The following is a 21,409-nucleotide window of genomic DNA, read 5'->3' on the forward strand; positions in this document are numbered from 1 at the left end:
GAGGATCACAAGTTGAAAGCCAGACAGTCTGAAAAACAGAATGAGACCTTTTCTAAAAAAAAAAAAAAAGTCTGGGGACAGGGACACTGACCAGATGGTTCATGTGGTGACAGCATTTGCTGTCAATCCTAATGGCCTGAGTTCAATTCCTGGAACTCATGTGGTGGAAGGAGAGAACCAACAACTGCAAAGTTGTCCTCTCCTCTCCACATATGTGCCATGGCATGTACAAGTACTCAGCTACAATACCACTTACCCTGACTTCCTAACTATAGGATCAGATATTCCTAGTCCTTGTCCAGCCTTGATTTTGCTCACACCTCAGCTACTCCCTCCAGTTTAAGGCAATTAGACAGAGACAGAGGAGGTTTATACACACAAAGCAAGTCTTCTAACAGCTATATTCCCAATCCTTTATGAAGCTTTCTTTCTTATTTATTTATTTGTTTGTGTGTTTTGATAGCTTCTCCCTGTATTGTTCAGGTTGATTTCAAACTCCTAGGCCCCTTATCCTCTTGCCTCAGCCTCCCAAGTGCTGGGACTACAGTTACTCATCACTATAATGACCGTTAAAGATCATTTTTAAATGTGTATATGTATTGTCTGTATGATTGTATGCTACATGTGTGCAGGTGTCCCCAGAGGACATAAGAGGCTGTAAGACCCTCTGGAGCTACAGTTACAGGCAGCTGTAAGCCACATAATCTGGCTGCTGGACATGGAACTCAGGTCTTCTAAAAGAAAAGCAAGTGCTCTTAATGATGTAGCCATCTCTCCAGCACCAAAGAGCATTTTAAATGTTTATTCTTTGAAAATTTCTTGTATTTATACAATGTATCTCCATCACAGCCACAACTCAATTCGCCTCTCTAACTTCCCTACCCCCACATGCCCCCATCACATTTCCCTCCCAATTTCATGCATATATATATATATATATATATATATTATATATAATATATATATATAATCTATATCACTCTGAGCCAGTTAGTTATACCCATATGATATATGATCATGGGCATGAGTTTATCTACTGGGGATTAGGAACCACTGTTACCCCACACACACTGTGGCCACATTCCTAAAAGAAAGTGACTCTTTCAACCCCAGTAGTCATCAACCATCAGTATCTTTTCAGCTAAGGGTGGGGCATCAGGATGCCATCCTCAATCCATGCTCCTACGTTCTCTATGTTCCCTCTTACTCAGTGTTCCCTGGGTCTTGGGGAGGATTGATATAGATGTCTCACTGTCTTAGTTAGGGTTTCTGTTGCTGTGAAGAGACTCCATGACTACAGCAACTCTTATAAAGGAAAACATTTAATTGGAGCTGGCTTACAGTTTCAGAGACCTAGTCCTTCATTGTCATGGCAAGAAGCAAAGCAGCGTGCAGGCAGACATGGTGCTGGAGAAGGAGCCGAGAGTTCTACATCTTGATCCTCAGGCAACTGGAAGCAACTATGACACTGGGTGTAGCTTGAGCATAGGAGACCTCAAAGCCTGTCCCCACAGTGACACACTTCCTCCAACAAGGCCACACGTACTCCAACAAACCATAACCCCTAACAGTGCCATTTACTGTGGTGGCCATTTTCTTTCAAACCACTACACTCACTCATAACTGGACACTCACAGTTGCTTATTTTCAGCTCTTTAGGCAGAAATTCACCCCTAGAGATAATTTTATAGAGAGTTTTTTTCTTCTCTGTTTTCCTCTCTTTTTTATCCCTGGGCCTTGAGCATATCAGGCAATTCTCTACCAGTAAGCTCTATCCTAGAGAGTTCTCTAAGATCTAAGCCTAGGGAGTTTTTCACAGCAGAGAATGGTTGGAAGCTTCTCCTCGCTCACCTGTGAACCTTGGCCCATCCTGCCATCGGGGAGAAGAAAGCCTGGGGTGGGGACATTTGGGAACAGCTGTGAGCGATACACTGTTGGTCTCAGGAGGAGCTTTGTGTTATTCTTAGCCCAACATCTGCTTCTCCAGGAATTCACCTCCATCTCAACCATTCTTTGTAGGCAGAAGTTTCTGTCCAGCCCAGTCCCACCGCCCTTCAGTCCCAATTAAACACGCAAAGGCTAATATTATTTATAAGCTGTTTGGCCTATGGCTCAGGCTTCTTATTGGCTAGCTCTCTCTTAATTATTAAGCCCTTTTTATTAATCTGTGTGTCTCCATGTGGTCTAGGCTTACCGGTGATGCCTGGGTCTCTTTCTTCCTTGGCAGCTACATGGCATCTCCTGAAGACTCACTTCCTGCATTCTTCCCAGCATTCTCCTAGTCTGATAGTCCCACCTATACTTAGCCTGGCTACATGCTGCCTCTCCATTGGCCAAAACAGCTTTGTTCATCAACCAATGAGAGAAATATATAGTCATAGCATACAGAAAGACATTTTCTATCAATTCTTCCCCTTATATTCTCTGCTCTCTTGTTTTAAAAGTCATGTTGGTTATATTTACTTATGAATAATAAGGTAACTGCTTCTGGTTGTTGTGGTTGTTATTGTATGTGTACCTTCACTACTGCTGTGAAGCTGTTTCCTTCAAGACTGAAACATTCCACTCTGCAGAAAAGCTCTTCAGGGCAGAAATTAAACAACTCAAAATAGCTTCAGGAAGCCCCTGAAACTGACCAGACTCACTGGGTTCCTCCCTCCCAGGAATAAAATGGCTGCTGGAAGCCACTCTCAGGCAGTTAAGGTGCAAAGCTTCTGAGGCCAGTGGAGCTGCCTGGGAGGCACCCGGAAAGGATACTCTCCAGTATGTTAAGCTGTAGGCAGGCTGAGCAGTGTGCTACAAGTTCCCAGCTTTGTGAGCTGTTACCTATGCTGGGGTGGTCTTGGTGATGCAGCTGCCTTTGAGTCATTTCTGCCCCTGTAAGTAACCCCTCACCCATACTGCTGTAAGTAGCCCCAACAAAACTCATAGTTCCACCAACTCCAACTTTGGTGGTGTCAGTCGTGGGCTCTTTATCTGGGGTGACTAGGCATGTGTGTTGTGTCTCCTTGAGAAAAGTCTTCTCACCAATGCTAAGCAAATGTTTCTACTCATGGGCCACACCCCGGTCCCTAGATAGCGACTTAATAAGCAGGGGACTGAGTGATGGAGCTGCTTGCTTTGGTTTCTACTTGAAATCTAAATGAGCCTCTTTGCATGGAGGAGGGTTCTCTGTGGAGTCTATTATAAATTTATAATTGAAAATGCATAACATAAACCATTTTCATAACATAAACTGACAAAGCAAGTATAGACAAGAAAGCCTGGCAAATAAAGAATACTAAACCTTAACAGTGATTGAAAGAAATTTAAAACTGCTTTAATGGTGCTGGTAAATATGAGTATTGCTTTTTCCTCCCAGCTTCCTGATAGGCTTCCTCTGTTTGGTAGGCTAGAGTAGGATGAGATGGAGGCAGAGGGACCATAAAGTATATTGAGCCTACAATATGATCTCTTATTTTCAAGTTTCAAGATGCAAAATAACCCCCTCAATTAGATTTCTACCAAACTGTGTCAGAAACAGATACTATTTCTATAAATTTTACTCACTGTCAAACAACTCCTCAATGATGAATTTGTTTAAGAATGATGGATAATGGTGGAAGTGACAAACCTATAAGCTAATGTAATCTTGTGATACCAAATTTAAATATTCTTTTCTCCCCTAATTTTAAATGTAATAAAACACAAAAACAAAACATATAAATAAAAAAATGAAGACGAAAGTCAGTCATAATTAGGATAGAATTCATGGATAGAGAAATGGTCTTGGGCAAATGTGCCCAGAATAGGAAACCCAAGATAAGAAAGGGAGGTGGGGGGTGGTGGTTCATTTTTGTCAACTTGACGCAAATTTAAATACATGCTGGAAGCAGGAGTCACTGTTAAAGAATTCTCCCATCAGATTATCCTGTGGGCAGGTCATTGAGCATTGTCTTGAGTGCTAATTGATGCAGGAGGATTGATCCCACTGTGAGTGGTACCATTTCTGGGTATGTGGGCATGAATTGCATAAGAAAGGTAGCTGAACACAGCCCTGTAAGCAAGCCAGTGAGCGGCATTCCTCCGTGGTTTCCACTTCAAGTTATTGCCTCTAGCTCCTGCCTTGGTGTCCTTCAATGGTGGACTACAACCTACAATCTACAACAAACCCTCTCTTCCACAAGTCAGCCCCATCCTGAGGGAATGGACAGCTTCCCAAAGAGTAAGGGGCCCAGCAAGAATCAGGATGGGAGATCTTACAGGTTCCTTTCTGCCCCCTTCGTGGCTTCCACTGGGTTAGGAGTGGGCTTTTCTGAAAGCCACAGGGATTGTGGTGTTGATCACAGCAACAGAGAGCATACTAGAATATATTTTGGTATCAGGAATGTAGGGCGTTGCACTGAAGGACCCAATAAAGTTGGGGGTGAGGACTGTGGAAATATTTAAAACTTTAGGCTGGAAATTCTCAGGGTGTAGTGAGCTCTTTGGGGAACTTGGAAGAGAAAACAAAGAGCACTGCAGAGAATGGAGGCCTGGCTTGTGATTTTTGAGAGGGAAGCAAACATTATCAGGGCTGTTCCTATGATACTATGAAGTGAGATTCTGTGGTTTCTAGTCAGCTGAGACTGAAGAATCAGATGTGATTGACAGGAGGTCAGCACCACAGAAGTGAAACCTTTGCTTTATTGAGACAATCGATGCTGGTTACCTGGGGCTTAGAATCAGCTGCCATTAAGTCAAAATCTTGGGATTCCGTTCTCAAAACAAGCACACAAGCTGTGGTCCAGTAGGGGACAAGAGATTCATCTCAAGCTAACAACAGAACTTGGCAAATAATGTGTCTCACAGGGTATTGGTTTTGAAAACATGAAGGGTCATAGGGAGCAGCTGAAGTCTGGCAGTTGGCAGGATCATAATCTCTAAAGATAGGCCATTGGTGAAGTGCAGCCTTGGCTGCAGTGGAGACCCCAAGATATTAGAGATGCCAGGGCTGAGAGAAGTCTGTCAAGGAGCTATGGAATACAGCCAACCCGAGCCTAGTTGATAAGTTGTGTGTTGCAGATGTGAGAACTGGAGACATGGAGCTGCCCGAGCCCTTTGGGGCCCAGAAAATCTTGAGTGATCCCCAGATGTCAGACATTGAGCTACATGACTTTGGAGATACATAACTGGACCTTAGATTTGCATAAGTGTATTTGTTTCCATGGACTGGTTCCTCCCTCTTAGAGTAAGAAACTATTTAACTTTTTAAAAATTTCATAGGCTCATACAGTTAAAAGACTTTGAATATTTAATAGAAATACCAAACTTTTAAGCTTCTAGATTTTTTAAGGCCGTGGAACTTTTAGATATAGTATATTTTGTTGTTTTTGTTTAATTGTTTATACAAATTCAACAAATGGAATATCAAATCATGGAAAGTTTAGGAAATGCCACTATACAATGACACTTACAAATTCAGGACTTAAAAACTAGGGAATAGTCAGTTTATCAATCTAGGTGAGAACTCAGCTAACATGTAAAAGAAGGGATAGAAAGGAAGAAAGGCTGAATTTGTGGTATAAATTAACTCCACATGGGATACAAGAGCTTGTGCTTTGAGCAAAACCCTCCTGTGTATAAAGGCTGAAACCTGAGTTGTAAAATTTTAAGGACAAGGTGAACTCCCATTAAGAAAATGTAACAAAACTTTTTCATTAGCTGTATATTCAAATGTATCCATGGCATGCTCTTCTGAGTTCTTAACAGGCAAAGTAGGCTTTCAGCATCCACTTAAACACAGAAAGTTATACTGTGTTTTTTTTAAAGATTTTATTTATTTATTATGTATACAATATTCTGCTTCCATGTATATCTGTACACCAGAAGAGGGCACCAGATCTCATAACAGATGGTTGTGAGCCACCATGTGGTTGCTGGGAATTGAACTCAGGACCTCTGGAAGAACAGTCAGTGCTCTTAACCTCTGAGCCATCTCCCCAGCCACCTATACTGTGTTTTATGATATGATAGTAACACCAGATCTTGGTGACAAACAGGAAAAGAAAGGTTATGGTTTAAAGTGATGTGTCTGTATATTAAAGATGATAAGGAGTATGTTATGCTCGTTAGTTTTTGTCAAATAGACACAAATCTGAGCATAACTTGAGAGAAGGGAATCTCAGATTAAGAATTGCCTCCATCAGACTGGCCTATGGGCATGTCTGCAGGGCATTTTCTTAATTGCTAATTAATGTAGGAGAGCCCAACCCAGTTTGGGTGATACCATCCTTAGGTAGGTGAACCCGAGCTCTGTATAAGAAAGGTTGCTGAGGAAGCAAGGAAAAGGCCAGTAATCCGTGTTCCTCCACAGTCTCTGATTCAGTTAGTGCCTCCAGGCTTCTGCCTTCAGTTCCTGCCTTGGCTCCCCTCGATGGTGAACCTGTAAGCCAAATACATACTTTCTTCCTCCAGGATGCTTTTGGCAAGTGCTTTATCACAGCAACAGAAAGCAAACTAGGACACAGGTTTCTATCCCAGACCCTAGAATAATTATAATCTGTTGTTTAAAAAACACAATTACATATGTTTTTTGAGAAGCACACTGGAGCAAGAGGACCTAGCCTACAATCCCAATCCTCAGCCTGCCTGGCCATGCAACCAGATGAGGTTTGGTGTCTGGTTGTGTTTACATCTGTGGGTAAACACTAAAGAATAGGGACTCTTGTTCTCATATAAAACACACTTTTCAAATAAAGCCATTTTTTGTCTTTTCAGGATTGCCTTGGGATAACCATTTTCTTTGAAAAAAGCATCGTATCTATTCTTCATGTCCTGTCTAATATTCCTCTTTGCTCTGTTCTCACGTGAGGTACCTCGAACTTACATTCCTATGACCCCCGAAAATAATGTTCCTAAAAAGTAGTAAACTAAAGTGCCAGAAACGCAAACCTAGGCTGTAAGCTGAGATAACCCAGTTTTGGGCATTCTGTTACAACAACAGAAAGCAGACCACTGAAACAGCCTTCACCAGCCCACTCTATAGCCCATGTGGGCTGATCCTTGTGTGTTATTACTAATGCAGAGTATGTCTGTAATACACAGCAGGGCCTGTGGAGAAACAATGCCCCAACTAATAGAGAAGGGTTTGGGTACCAAGAGAGCTGAGCAGGATATGCAAAGCAATCTAGTGACACTCATCACTCTAATACATGGTCTGCCTGTACAAGAGAACAGGTTTTGGACTTAGGCTGGCTTCATTTCCACTCACAAGCTACACAATCCTGAGACAGTTTCTTACACTCTGTGCCTCTGTTTCCATGCCTAGAAAATCAGGCTGTTGTAGTATTTAACCCAGAAGGATGGTTAGTTTAAGATTAGATGCCACACCCCTAAGTAACAACATCCCTAAGACATTATAAAGACTTACATAAAATTTAAAAATTAAGCACCATTCTAGGGCTGGACTTGGGGAGGCAGGGAGACAACATCCTCCTGTCTCGCTCTGGTTTCTAAAGTAAGGTCCTAGCGTCTCCTGCCACGGAATCCCTAAAGTTATCCTGTCTCACATGGAAAGTGGATACCTCTACCACACAAAAAATAAGCTTTGGTCTCCCTCAAAGCTGTGTGCTCCCCAAAGCTGCATGCTTCCCCAAAGCTGTGTGCTTCCCTAAAGCTTGTGCTCTCCCAAAGCTGTGTGCTCCTCTAAAGCTGCGTGCTCTTCCAAAGCTGTGTGCCATTACTAAAATCCATCCTTTTCAGGCTAGACCTCTTCCCAGAAAGCATGCTTTACTTCTGAAACAGAATCTAGCAGCCAGTGGCTGTCTCTGTGGTTTCCCTAGTTTAAGTATTATTGGACACCACCAAAGTGTCTCCTTTTCTTCCCAGAGAACTGAATTACAAAATCCTGGTTTCTATTAGGGTGTGTCCAGCACTCTCTGTGCTGCCAAGCTTTCCATTTTTATAGTCTGTACACGGGTAGATTTTCCATGAACAGGCTCAAATTTATTCCCAAGTAATGATGTATAAGAAACCCAGTAAGCATTTAACCAAAAAGAACATTTCTGTTGCAAAACAAAAAGTGGTATATTTTTATGCCTCAGTGTATACAGGACCAGAAGGATATCCATTCATCTTTTATGGATCTTTTCTTGGGAGGGGCTGTTAAACGAAGTTTATTCTTGAAATTCTCTCCTTTTTCTTTCCTTCCCCTCTCTCCCTTTCTTCCTTTTCCTCTTTATGGTGTTGGGAATCCAACCCAAGCACTTATTCATGCCAGGCAAGCACTGTACCATTGAGATACACCCTCAGCCCTATTTTTCTCTACAGATTTACATAGAATACACCCCAAACACCTACCTACACAGAGACTTTATGTAAATTAGAGGCCAAGTAGCCAAGAAACTAAACAAAATTATTTATAGAATACCTTTCTAGAGATTTAAATGCGGATTAAAGTGGAAGCTGTGGAGGAGAATGAACCCCATTAGAGAAAGTGCTAACAGAGAGTAGGGCAAGAACTTCATGCGACTGGCAAATGAAAAAGCAGGTACCACATTTTCTTACAGAGAAAAATAACGTAGGAAGTGGTTTCATATGTACATATTCATATACACTATTTCAGAAACTTCCCATGAGAACAAACTGTGTTGTCCCCATGTTCCAAATCCTACACTACATCCTGCTAGGATTGCCCCAATTTCACAGATTCTTCTACCGGACATGACTGCAAACAGCTTCCTCTCTCCCTTCCCTCACCTCTTCTTCTACAGATACTGATCCAAAAAAAATTCAAAACCCAAACCAAACTAAACCGACTCTCCTCCTGCCAACTTCTACCTCAGTCTGCTTCCCGGAGAACCAACCCACTAACCATGCATGCATACGTGACTCCATCCATCATTCAGCAACCTGCCCCTGGGTTTAGGGCACATAGGTAGTGTGGGGTGGGTGATGCAGATGAAAAAGAGTCAGTTCTAACTCTTAGGGAGCTCACAAATATAATATATCCCCAAATAGGAACAATCATAAAACGTTGAATAGTGTGGCCAGTGCTTAGGAAGAATACAAAAGAGAGTCAGGGATGTAATCCCAGGCAAGAGGGATGTAGTATCTCTAATCTGCTTCCCCCATGCAATGTCAAACCATGGAGGACAGAATAGATTATGCTGTCTCTCTTTACAATTCCTCATAATTTCTACCAGGGTTCAAGACAGTGCAGAAATCGCCAAGCAATGTAAACAAAGCATAAGACAACACAACTGACAGTTCTAACTGTACAAGGAAGGCTTCTGCCACTGGCCCAGCCTTCAGTGTAAAGCTCCCAGGAAGTTCCTTCAGATGCTCATATGTCAATCAAAAAACAAACAAACAAAAAATAAAACAAAACTTCATCCCTAGCATCTGAGACTATGCAGAAATGCAAGACAAGTTCCTGACCATCAAACAGCTACAGCTCATTGTGTGGGCAGGAGAGAAACCAGTTCAAGCTTCAAAAACAGGAACAAGAAAAGGAACTTGGCTAAGAGCCAAATGGTGCAGCGTGACCAGGCCATCCCTGCCTTTAGCTGGCCAGTTCACTCATCATTAATCTGTCAGCAAAGAGTAGCTAACAGCATCCACCATTAACCTAAAACTGGGAACCAGCAGACCCCTGAAACTCATAAGCAAACGCACCTGCAGAGTTTACCTTAGGTCTAAGGAAGGAAAGACCCTTCAAACAAAGCCCCACTGCCAAGTGCCTGAAGGAACATGATTGTGGAGAACATTGCTGGGGTCCAGTTTTTCTCTGCCTCCAGGGCACTTTCACTCAACTGTTCTGCTCTCATCCCAGCTCAGCACACACCACGGTCTCCCTTCTGCTTTCACTGCTTTGGTGCAATCTGTAAGTAACTTCTGCGACTGTCTCTAAAGTGCCATTTGCATCCTTCTGCTGTCCTGCATTCCTGTCACCAACCTCTCCAGTGTTGGGGTCACACTCTGAACGCAGAGTCTCTGTAATCCCCACACTTCTTCATCTCTGCAAGAAGTGATGTCTGGTGATGGTTTTCTGTTGGCCTTATCTATCTAACAATCCTGGGACACCCCTTCCCAAGTTTTCAAGACCTTCTTCTAGTTAGCCTGCCTTACATTGACTTTATTTCCTGCGATCTCCCAGAATCCCAGCTGCATCCAATTTACCTGTTCCTCTGCTCAAACTGTCTGGCTCCTGGAGTGTCTGTCTCCTCTTGACAATTTACTGCATCTACCAAATGCTTATTACATGGACCAAGCTGGAGATCCAATGAAACGGGAAAGGTAGTCTGGGACTGCCATTTTCCCAGTTCTTTTATTTTTCCTCTAGAAGCTACCATCTCACACTGAGACTCTATCACACGGAAATGCTTTTCTGCAGCACCCCTCAGATACAATCAGCTTGTCTTTCCTGGACCAGGGAGTTGTTGGTTCAAGAAGATCTTTTGCCTTCAGCTGAGTAGACAAACTCTTGGATTTCCAAGCCAGAAATGAAAAAAATTGATATTGCTGATTCTACTCCCCTGTTGCTTCTTAGGAATAGTGCTCATTCCCTTTAGAATTAATTTATCAAGCCCTAGGATTTCCCAGAGATGGATGATAGATTTGCTGAAGGAAAGACTGCCAAGTTAGGCCTCTGGAGTGAATCCAGTGTTCCATAAACTCTGCTGCTTTCCTAATCACAGAAGGAACCACGAAATGACAGAAAAGCAAGAGACATGCAGACAGCAGAGTGACATAGCATTCTGTGCCTCCTGGGGCATGGGGAGATTCTACAAATACCATCCTCAAACCTGTCCTCCCCAACCCTCCTGAGCCCAGGAGGGTTTGTTACTCAATGAAAGTCAACCCTTATAAAATGGGAGGAGCTTTTGAAGAGTCTCATAAAGCAGTAAAAAGCAAGTTGTCTATGGAAACTGCCTCACTCCTTGCCAACAGGTGACCACCACAGGCAAGAGGGACACGAATACTTTCTGCCACCTGGACAGTGTAAGAGTTTTACGGAGTGAGGGCTGCACTGGGAAGAAACTGCCACTCCTTTTCCATTTGGAGTAGCCCAACACATGAGCTCCCATCTCTACATCAGCAGCTGAAGGGCTGAGGTGGCCTCTGCCTTTTAGAGCCAGGGAGGGGATGGTGAAATCAGGAGGTCACAATGTTCCCATCCCGATGAGCTCCAAGGGGAGTGGAGATGAGAAGTAAACTCAAAGTCCCTCCTGCACTCACATGTACGCTGAGAAGACAATTCAACATCCTGTCAGCCAGCTAATCAGTGGAATCAATGTAATTATATGAATATATATATATATATATATATGTGTGTGTGTGTGTGTGTGTGTGTGTGTGTGTGTGTGTGTGTTTTGCAATTTTTACTCTACAAAGCACTAGGATCAGTAATTAGTGGGATTCTTAGAGATCACCCAATTGGGTAAAATGACAGCTGCCACTTACTGAAATGGCCAAGAATAGTTCCCAGGTGTTATTTACTTGTTCCTGGTAGAACTAAGGTTGGAAAGAGAAGTAACTTGCTCCTGAGAGAGACACTGAAGTCTTTTTCATTCTAAAGTTTATTTTTTTTAACCTTCTACAGGACATCCTAAGTGCAGAAGAGGCGGCCGTCCTCACAACCCAACTCCCTCCAAAGCAAACCTGTGTGTGTGCCCAGGAGCACATATTCTGCCATCTCTCTCAGTTACAGACTCTCACCTGGAGGAGGTACATGTCCACGAAGAATGCTGGTTTCTCCTTCTGGCAAAGGTCAGCCTCTGTCATTTCAACTGTACCTGACTCTGCAACAACAGTGTGCCTTTGACAGGATGCAAGCAAAGCAAGATGGAGAAACAGCATCCAATTCTGGAGCTTTGTCACAAAGGGAACACTTACAGACTGAAAATAATGAGTGAGACTAAATGTCATTTAGCATAATGGCTCATGACATTAAAATAAATGTTCAAGTCGTGAGATTCAAGCACACGAGGAAAGAAGAAGTGACTGTAGGAAACAGTGAGGTACAAACGAATGGTGACAGCTTGTGAGAGCCGGCTGCCCTGCTCTCCCAGGCACATCTGACCTGAGTGACAATGTGTGCCGCTGGCTGTGCAGAGGCCCTCTCACACTGTCAGTCACTTGGACAGGCAGGGGCATTCAGAACTGTAGCAGGTTTTGGGGTGGGCACACCAGGATGTATGTTCACTCTCTCCCTTTTCCTCTAACCACCGGGAGCCCTGGAGTCTCCTCCCCCTCTACCCCAGTCCTCTAGCTTCCACCCACAGAATAAGTTGGTGGACCATGGCAAAAATTACAGAGATTGCTAAGGTGTCAGTGACAACACGTCTGGTGTCAGTCTACCCCAAGTTCTGGAAATATACTTAGATACTCACAGATGCCTATTAAATACACCTATTGGATCACATGGTTAGAGAAGATCCCAAAGCCACCTGTGAAGCACAATGTTGGCACCTTAAAGTCACGAAAACACAAATGCATGCAAAAGGATAGCATTTATGAATGACGTTCACACATATTACACCCAGCAGGAGTCCCTTGCACAGCTATTGGAATCCTCACACACAGGCACCCTACCTTTCTGCCTACCTTGCCCCATGAAACCTGCCTACTCTAAGTTGAGGACCACAGCTCCCCTGTGAGGACCAAGCGCAGCTCAGAGAGGTAAATAAATCCCAGGGGCCATGGTGACTAGGAGTCTGGGCAAGCCTTTTAGTAAGCCTCAATCTCTGCAAAAGGGGGATTAAAAAGCCGGGCATTGGTGGTGCATGCCTTTAATGCCAGCACTCAGGAGGCAGAGGCGAGCAGATCTCTGTGAGTTCGAGACGGGCCTGGTCTACAAGGGCTAGTTCCAGGACAGCCTCCAAAGCCACAGAGAAACCCTGTCTCGAACCCCCTCCCCCAACAAAAAAATAAAACCAAACAAGAACAACTCCCTCCCCCAGCTAGATGTCGTCCTACCCTGATTCCTGAACATGCATTTCCTATACCCACACCTGATCTAACAGGCCTTCCACCAATTCGTCCCCACTGTTGGCACTCCTTGGAAAGTGTCAAGACTTGACTGTGTATAGGTCTCTGTGCTGGGAGACTCCAGGCAGGCGGTCATGGCATGTGGAGCAAGCAAACTTTCAGGGCTGTGCTAAGTGCACAGAACTATGATTGCTGATAGAAAGTGAGTGGTCCTGGAATCTGGACCCCAGTTGGGGGCCAGGAGGGGCGGTGCGGGCTGGTGGAAGTGGGCTGAGCCTGGCAGAAAACAGACCCGCAGTTGTGGGCAGCTTCCTCCTGTTGCTCAGTACTGGGGAGAGGCGGAGGAGGATATTCATTTCTCTCCTATAAGCAGCCACCTAGCCTATCATTCCCTAACTATTGATCATGAAAAGCCCATGGTGCCTCTTAAAGGGGAAGACCCGCTCTGCGTGTCACAGTGACTGCTTTAGGACCCCTCATCCAGGGCCCTCTTCAGCCAGCCAAGCCGCAGGGATGGGCTAGCACTTCTGCACCGGCTTGCCCAGCAGTTTGAAAAACCGCAGACACAAGCCGCGCCAATAGCTCTGCCCACGGGTCTTTTCTTCTCACCGACTCTGAAGCATGACCTCATAGCCCCAGGATGGAGGACCCGGCAACACACCGAAAGTTACTTCCAAAGGGTTGCGCCGGTTTCCGCAGAAAACTACAAGACGCAGATTTCTCGAGCCCTCCCCCACCCCACCCGTCAGTGAGCGTCAAGGCAGCCGCTGGAGACCCCGCCACAGTGAGATCCATGGGCAAACGTCCCTCCTGTCCCTCCGACGCACCTAAGTGCAGTGGAGTAGGAGGACGCCCCAAAGCCAGTTTCCAGTCTCGGTCTGGAAGAGCTCGAGCTATTGGGGGACCAGCCTCCTGCCCCGCAGCTCAGAAAAAAATACTCTCGATTTCCTGCGCTGGCCTCCCCTCCTCTAGAACCCCAGCCCTCCCGGCAGGGTTGCCCCTTCTCTACCTGCAGCAGTCACAGGCTCGCCCTCGCTCTGCTCTCCAGAATCTGAATCCATACTGTGGGCTTCCGCCCTCGCATCCACCACCGCCCGCCTGCGGGGCGCTGGAGCCGGCGTCCCGGCTCCGGTGGCCGTGGCACAATCGATACCGCCTGCAAAGAGTCTGGAGCCCAGACGGTGCAGAGTGGGCAGTGTGTGGCCAGACACTAGGGCCAGGGGGTGGCTCCGTAGAGGCCAAGCCAGCTCTTGTGGCCCGCCCGCCGTCCGTCCGCCGGTGCCTGCACGCGAGGGTAGTGGGGGGGGGGGAGCAGGAGGGGGACGGGAGGGGTAGGATGTGAGGGAGGGGAAAGAGGAGTGTCCAGTGCCCCAAGACTCCTGGCTGAGATTAAGTAGCCCGGGTTCCTCTACACCCAGAAACCTGGAATGGAAGCCTGGCAAGGTGGTGCGGGTCCTAGAAGCACGAAGTCCCCTTCTTTGGGTGTGGCAAAGTTTGCAAAATTCTTCAGCGAGAAAGCGCCTCTGACCAATAAAGGGGGAGTTATTAGAATTTAGGGTTGTGAGGGTACATGCGTTTTAGTCAACTTCACCCCTTAGACACTTGAGTGAAATCTCTGTGTGTCTGTTTCCTTGCTTGGGAAGGTGGGCAAATGGTCTTGCAGGAATATTGTGGGATATATAATGCCGGTTTGCTTGTTAGAGAACAAGCAGTGGGCCTTATGCCTAGTGACAGAGTAAACAACTAGTCAGGTAGCAATAACTCCAGCAGTTCTTGCTCTTCTCAGCGTGGGCGTGGCCTGTCGAGCTGGTTCTCAGAGCTGGGTGAGGGCCCAGCCTGAGCTGGCCTGGAAGGCTGGACCCGCCCTTCCAATCATTCTCCTGTGCCAATTTTTGCCTCCACCTCAAGGCAAGAATTGATTTTAAAATGTTTTCTTTTCTGGGGATATAGCTAGTGGGTGTTCAAGCGTGGGGAACTGAATTAAAAAGCCCTGCATGGCCCCCACAGGTGCCTGAAACCCCATGGAGGGTAGCCACAGGAAGATTTCTGGGACTTGCAGCTGTCCACCTAGCTCCAGGTTCAATTAGAGATCCTATCTGAAGGGAGTAAGATGATAGAGAATGACATGATGGACTCCTGGTGTCCTCTGGCCTGGGAGCTGAGGAGAAACCTCTTCTTACTGATGGGATTAAATGCAAAGTGCTAAACTTTCTCAACGGCCCCTTCCACTGTTTTTTAAAAAAATATTATCGAATCAAGAGACTAAGCCATGGAAAAGAAGCACTGAACGGGAAAGCTATTGTTAATTTCTGAGTATATACGTGCTTTCATTGTATTCTTCTACTATGGGCTTTAAAATTCACCTAACTCCAGGCCTGTTTTTCTTGAGTATAAACTGTCCACAGTGATCGTAAACTATTGACATGAGAGAAAAGAAACCAGGAAGAGAATGCCCACTCCGAGGTGCCAGCTTCCCAGTGTGTCTCTGAGCAGTCATTTTGTCCAAACTAAGACCCAGGGATGAATTTAGGTGGAACCATTTGAAATTGCATTTTGGAGATGGGAAACACAGTTGAAATTTGGCTATTGTATAGACTCAATCTATAGTCATCTCCATTTTACAAATGCAGAATCTGGGTCTCTGGTCCAGTAAGTACATGAGGGAGGACTCAAATCAAGGCTGTCTCAAGTGGACAGATGCTACTTATACTGTGGTCCAGTGTTACAGGCAGGCTTTGGCTTCTCACCTAGCTGGTAGCCACCTCATTTAGGGAGAGGTAGACCTCATAGAACATCATTAAAGCTCCACTTTATGTTCTAGGGGAAAGTTTTCTGGAAAACCAAACTCACTGGCCTCAGTGATAAAGTTGGAATTGATGAAATACTTTTTAAAAGCCCCTATATATGAAGTGTACTCTTGGGCAAATGGCCGGCCTCTCTCAGTCTCCTCCTGTATTAACATTTCCTTCACAGTCCCCTGTGACGGAGTAAAAGTGATGAGTATGGAAGCAACATCTAATGTTGGCACAGCATTAATATTTGATAAGGGAAAGAACAGAAATTATTTGGTCTAATGGGTCTCATTTAGAAAAAAATAAAAACAAAACCCTATTTTTTAAATTTATTTATTAGTTCTAGTTAGGGAACAAGCTTGTTTCACATGTAAGTCCCTTCTCCTCTCCCTCCCCTCACCCCCATTCCTCCTCCCCCACCCCCTACCCCCACCCCATCCACCCACCACTCCCCAGGCAGGGTAGGGCCCTCAATGGGGGCTCTGCAAAGTCCACCAAAAAAAGAAAATCAAAGGGGAATGCAAAATTAGGCCCAAGAAACGGCTGGGTCATTATAAAAGTTGCTCGGGGGGGGGGGGGGGAGTGGCTGGAGAGATGGCTCAGTGGTTAAGAGCACTGAATGCTCTTTCAGACCTGGATTCAATTCCTAGCACCCACATGGCAGCTCACAACGGTCTGTAATTCCAGTTCGAGAGGACCTGACTCCCATGGGAAAACACCAATGCATATAAAATAAAAATTAATAAATTTTTAAAAAGTTTGCTCTGCTAAATCTGATAGCTCAAACCCATAATCCCACCACGGGGCTGGGGAGGGAGGGAGGCTGAGACAGGACTGATGGGCACAAGTTCAAGGCCAGCCTGGGATGCAGAGTGAATTACAGGTCAGACTGTCCTGCAGGGTGAGATCCTGCCTCAAAAACATAACGAATAAAGAATTTTTAAAAGTTTGCTTTAGACAGTTCACAGAGGAAAAGTGTAACAATAACCTCACACAACACAGGGCATTGGGCTAAAGGCACTGGGAATGTGGAGCACGTGGCTTAGCGACTGTGCGGAGCATGTCTAAGATTCTGAGTTCAGTCCATGCTCCCCCCACACATAGCATCTCTAAACGCCAAGTCTAAATTCAACAACAGGAATATGAGCCGTTCTCTGTGCCTTTTATTTTGTTTCCCTGCACTTGCTGGGTCTGTTTTTGTTTTTATTTATTTGTTTACATGTGTTTCATGAACAAGTGCTCTATGAGAGTTATGTGGAGACACAATCAATGTCTAAGAGGAAAAATGTAACAGGAACCTTCTTGTGCTGAAAGCAATAGAAAAGCCCGGGAACACATTCCTGATGCGTGCCTATCCATCAGTCATCAGACCGACTCTGAATATCTGCTTGTCTGAGCTCAGAGATGATAAGTGCTTGTGGGTGCATCGAAGGAAGAACGGGTCAAAGTGCCTTGGAAAGTCCAAGAGATGAGTCTTGACATGGCAATCCCTCTTCGGTTAGCCATTCCCAGCCTCATATTTCTGCAGAATGAGACAGATGTAGAATGAAATAGTGTATGTGCAATTAAACAACAGAAGTGAGAGATCCAAGCTAAATAATGCCTTCATTCCAGTTTCCTGAGATATGCAATGTGTTGTCAAGGGATAAGACAAAGGGAACTGATTGCTGGCATTTGAGTTGAAGGAGAAATGTTAACAGAAAACACATTATCTTCGCCCCCAGATGGAAAATCCCGTGCCAGACAAGCCCTCAAAACAATATCTCATGACCATCACATGAACACAGTGAAATCCAAGGTGCGATTTTCACTTTACAAGCCCATCCTGGCATTTTTCTTTTCCTTAAAAAAAAATCTTTGGGAACTGAAAGGGGGAATAGATTTCAGTAGTGCCTCTGTGTAATTTTAGAAGAACGGCATCACTATGCAGGCTTGAGTCTAGAGTCGGAGCGTTACAAACCACCTTCCTCAGTGTTTCCAATACATCTTTGGAGCCTGGCAGCTCTTAAGACACGGCAATGTCTGACTCTCATTGGCCATTTCTTAACTTCAACAAACAGAATTGTTCACTTTTTAGAGAAACTCCCTATCTGCTGGAAAAGGTATATCTATCTGTAAGGTGTCAAGAAATGAAAACAAAGTAGATCCATTTCTGCTAAGGCAATAATACTCTTTTAATCTGAGCCAGGGTTATGACTCATCTGCCTGTCTCCTCTTGTGGGATGGAAAGGGAGTGTCTGCAAACCTCTTGACAGCAGAAGGGAGGGAGGCTTCAAGGAAGGTGGTTTTCAGTGCTCTGACTCCAGATTCAAGTGTGCTTCTCTCTGGGCTGAGGTGGTCTTGACCCAGAAGATGAGGAGTTGTCCAAGACAGCCTTATATTAACAACCTATCTCAAGGTAGACATAAGGCAGCTTCTGCCAGAACCATCATGGCTCCAGAGGAGCTGTTGCTTAAAGGTGTTTTTTTTTTGTTGTTGTTGTTTTTGTTTTGTTTTTTGTTTTTAATCTAGCAGCATAAAAGGGGCTGGAAGACAGCCTTGAAAGAAGGGAGGGGCTTTTCACATTTCTTTCTTTTTAGCAAAAATAGGATTTTACAATTCCCACTCCTTTCAAATGCAGTACATTGTGACTATGGAAAATGGGAAAATATAAATCAGTAAAAAGGAGGAAAATAAAAAAAAATCCTTAATAATTCCACTAGTTGTAGTCACTGCTAATATACTGTGATGGTTGATCAACCTGACACACACGAGAAAAAGGAACCTCAGTTGAATATTTGCCTTCATCCAATTGGTGTGTGGGTGTGCCTGTGGACAGTTTTCTTGATTGCTAATTGTTGCAGGAAGAACAAGCCTACCGTGGCTGTACCATCCTTAGGCAAGTGAGCAAGGGCTGTATAAGAATGGTAGCTATACTTGAGTCTGGGAGAAATCCAGTAAGTAGAATCCCTCCATGGTTTCTGCTTCAAGTCCCCGGCCTGCTGAAGTTCCTGCCATGGCTATACAATGAAGCAAACCCTTTCCTCCCAAGTTGCTTTGTGTCATGGCGCTTCTCACAGCAACAGAAAGCAAACTAGCATGTGTATCGTTTGAAAATTCCCCCTTGTTGGCTGTACAGTATTCTGCTTTTGTTATCTTTTTTCTTTTTCTTTTCTTTTCTTTTCTTTTTTTTTTTTTTTTTTTTTTTTTTGAGCTTGCAGAAGACCAGCAGGGGGCCAGGAAATGGTATCAAGTACATTCTTCCCAGACCTCTATCTCTGAACCTTGGCTTTCTGATGGCAGCTGTGTCTCCTCTGTGACCTCTATCTTCTATCAGGTGATCCTAGTAGCTAGGTTGCTGCCATAGCATCTCCTGTCTTATGTCCTTCCAGCCCAGAGTTACAATGGTTGCCTGCTGCAAAGAATGTTCAGATTGCCTTACTAGCCCCCATTTGACTTCTCCACTCTTACCTGTGCAACCAATCCCCCAAATTACTTTACCTTCCTTGAAAATAAATAAAAATTCTTTCCTAATTGGACTTCATTAGGGCCTAGTCCTAAGAATAATAATTTCTGGATAGTCATGGATAGAGATATTATAGGAAGCTGGAGTTCCAGAACTTTAGGATTCCTTTGGAGTCACACTACTACAGATGTGGAAAATATTCCTATAGCTAGGAATATCACGTTTATTTTCATTAAGACATATTATCTGGGGGTGGAGAGATGGCTTCGTAGCTAAGGGCATGGACTGCTCTTGCAGAGGATCTGAATTTGGCCCCTAGCATGGAAACCAGTTGAAGCACAGGAGAAATTGTATGTCCGAGTTGTGGAAGTGGCAGGTGAGACTGGAACCCAGAACTCCTGAGGTTTTCTAAGCCACAACTCTTCATCTGAAGCCGGATCTCTCCCCCTGGATATGCCTTCAACAACCCAATCCATGGTTGATGTTAATCATCCCCCTGATCTATGGAAAGGAAAACTGAATGCCCTAAATTTTCCCGTTTTAATTTTATTATAATTATATGACAAACTAGTTCAATAATGCCTACTTGCTAATTATTATACAGAACAAATGTTGCTTGCCAAGTGTTGAGTGGAACCTTTTATTCTTCTCTTCAAAAATTTTATCCTTAGGAAAGCTAAATACGTGTTCCAATCTGGAAGGCTTCGTTTATGTAAGTCTCGTAATGCCTACTTTGAATATAGGAGTGGAGGGCGGAAAACGGTGCTCAAGGTCAGTCAGTCTAACCTCATCACTTTAGATAGGAAGAAGCACATCCACCATTAGAGTGCCTCGCCCAGAGTTAAGGGTAGATAGGACTAGAACCCAGGTCATGTTAACCACCCTCCTTTGCAGTCCTTCTACCTGCCAGCATTATTATGGGCTTTCAGTTGGCATCACATATTCTTCCTCTAATACTGATCTTTCCCCTCATTTCACCTCAGCTGCCAGCCTGCTTTTCAAAAGCAGGGGTTAACAAAAAACCTCTTTCCAGTTTCCTTGTCTCTCCCTCCCTCCCTCTCTTCTCTTTCCTGGGTTTTCAGACTGTCTACTCTTCAGTCTAGCCTACATTTCTTTTCCCCAAATCTCTCCTTGGCATTGTCCTTTCACTGATCCCTCCTTTTGATTCAAAGCCAGTCTTTCTGGTGGAAGCCATGAATACTTAACTTCTACTGGAGGAATCTTCTAAGTCCTGGGTCTGAGCTCTGGATGCCATAAACCTTTGACCGTTCTGAAAAAGGCCATAAGTTAATGTCACAACCTTTTAGCAGGACCCCTGGGACTGTCTCTACTATTGCCTGGCTTCTTGGCTGCTGATGTGAACATCTTCACACCTCAAACACAACTGCAGATGTGGGAAATCCTCCTTTAGCCAAAAAATATCACATTTATTTTCATTAAGACGTATTATCTGTGGCTGGAGAGATGGCCTTGTAGTTAAGAGCCTGTGCTGCTCCTGCAGAGCATCTGAATTTGGTTCCCAGCATTCATTATCTTGTGACTCAATCTCCTGTAACTCCAGCTCTGGGGAATGAGATGCTTCTTCTGGCATGCACAGACACCTGTACTCTCTCTCTCTCTCTCTCTCTCTCTCTCTCTCTCTCTCTCTCTCTCTCACACACACACACACACACACACTTTTCAAAATATGTCATCCATGGAAGTTTTCAGTGCTTTAGCAATTTTCTCCTTTGGCTGTTAGTAATAAGCTTAGCTGGGTTTTATATCTACCAAATTTGTATTATGCAGACATTTATGAGAGGTTGGATTTATTAAAGCTTTTTCAAGATCATGACCTTGTTCAAGTGTACTAGCCCTCTCCCAGAGAAGAGCGTATTGACGACACCATAGTTCCAGTTGGCTTGTGTTCTTCTAGCCTTCAAACTTTGTTATTTTCCTCGATTCGGATTTTGTCTCAGGCACATAATTGTTGAGAAGTCAGGAACTCAGTTTATCTTCCACATTCCTGTAATTCATACATTAATTCCTCTTGATACATTTGGTTAAATACAGTGATCAAATATTAAAGTTCCATTCAGAAGACAAGTGTACAGGATTCTTGCTTTCTCCTTTCATATAAGTGATATTTCAAAAAAGTTACCAAGAAGGAGAATTACTGGCAAAGGAAAAGGACAGCTTCATGAACCCAAGAGCACAATCTGTCATGTCTTGCTGTTCTCTT

The 21,409-nt window shown here is 44.4% G+C and overlaps 1 protein-coding gene across 1 annotated transcript in view; it reads right to left on the reverse strand.

The window, feature by feature from the left end:
• Tnfaip8l3 (TNF alpha induced protein 8 like 3) overlaps window positions 1-14,033 on the reverse strand; it is a 36,832-nt gene extending 22,799 nt beyond the window's left edge. The window contains exon 1 of the mRNA XM_027415074.2: window positions 13,961-14,033. Within this exon, the coding sequence (XP_027270875.1) occupies window positions 13,961-14,012 (52 nt within the window). The 5' untranslated portion in view covers window positions 14,013-14,033. The remainder of the gene's footprint in view (window positions 1-13,960) is intronic.
• Between the last annotated feature and the right edge of the window lie 7,376 nt (window positions 14,034-21,409).

This window comes from Cricetulus griseus, chromosome 4 (assembly GCF_003668045.3).
Source record: "Cricetulus griseus strain 17A/GY chromosome 4, alternate assembly CriGri-PICRH-1.0, whole genome shotgun sequence".
NCBI lineage: Eukaryota > Metazoa > Chordata > Mammalia > Rodentia > Cricetidae > Cricetulus > Cricetulus griseus.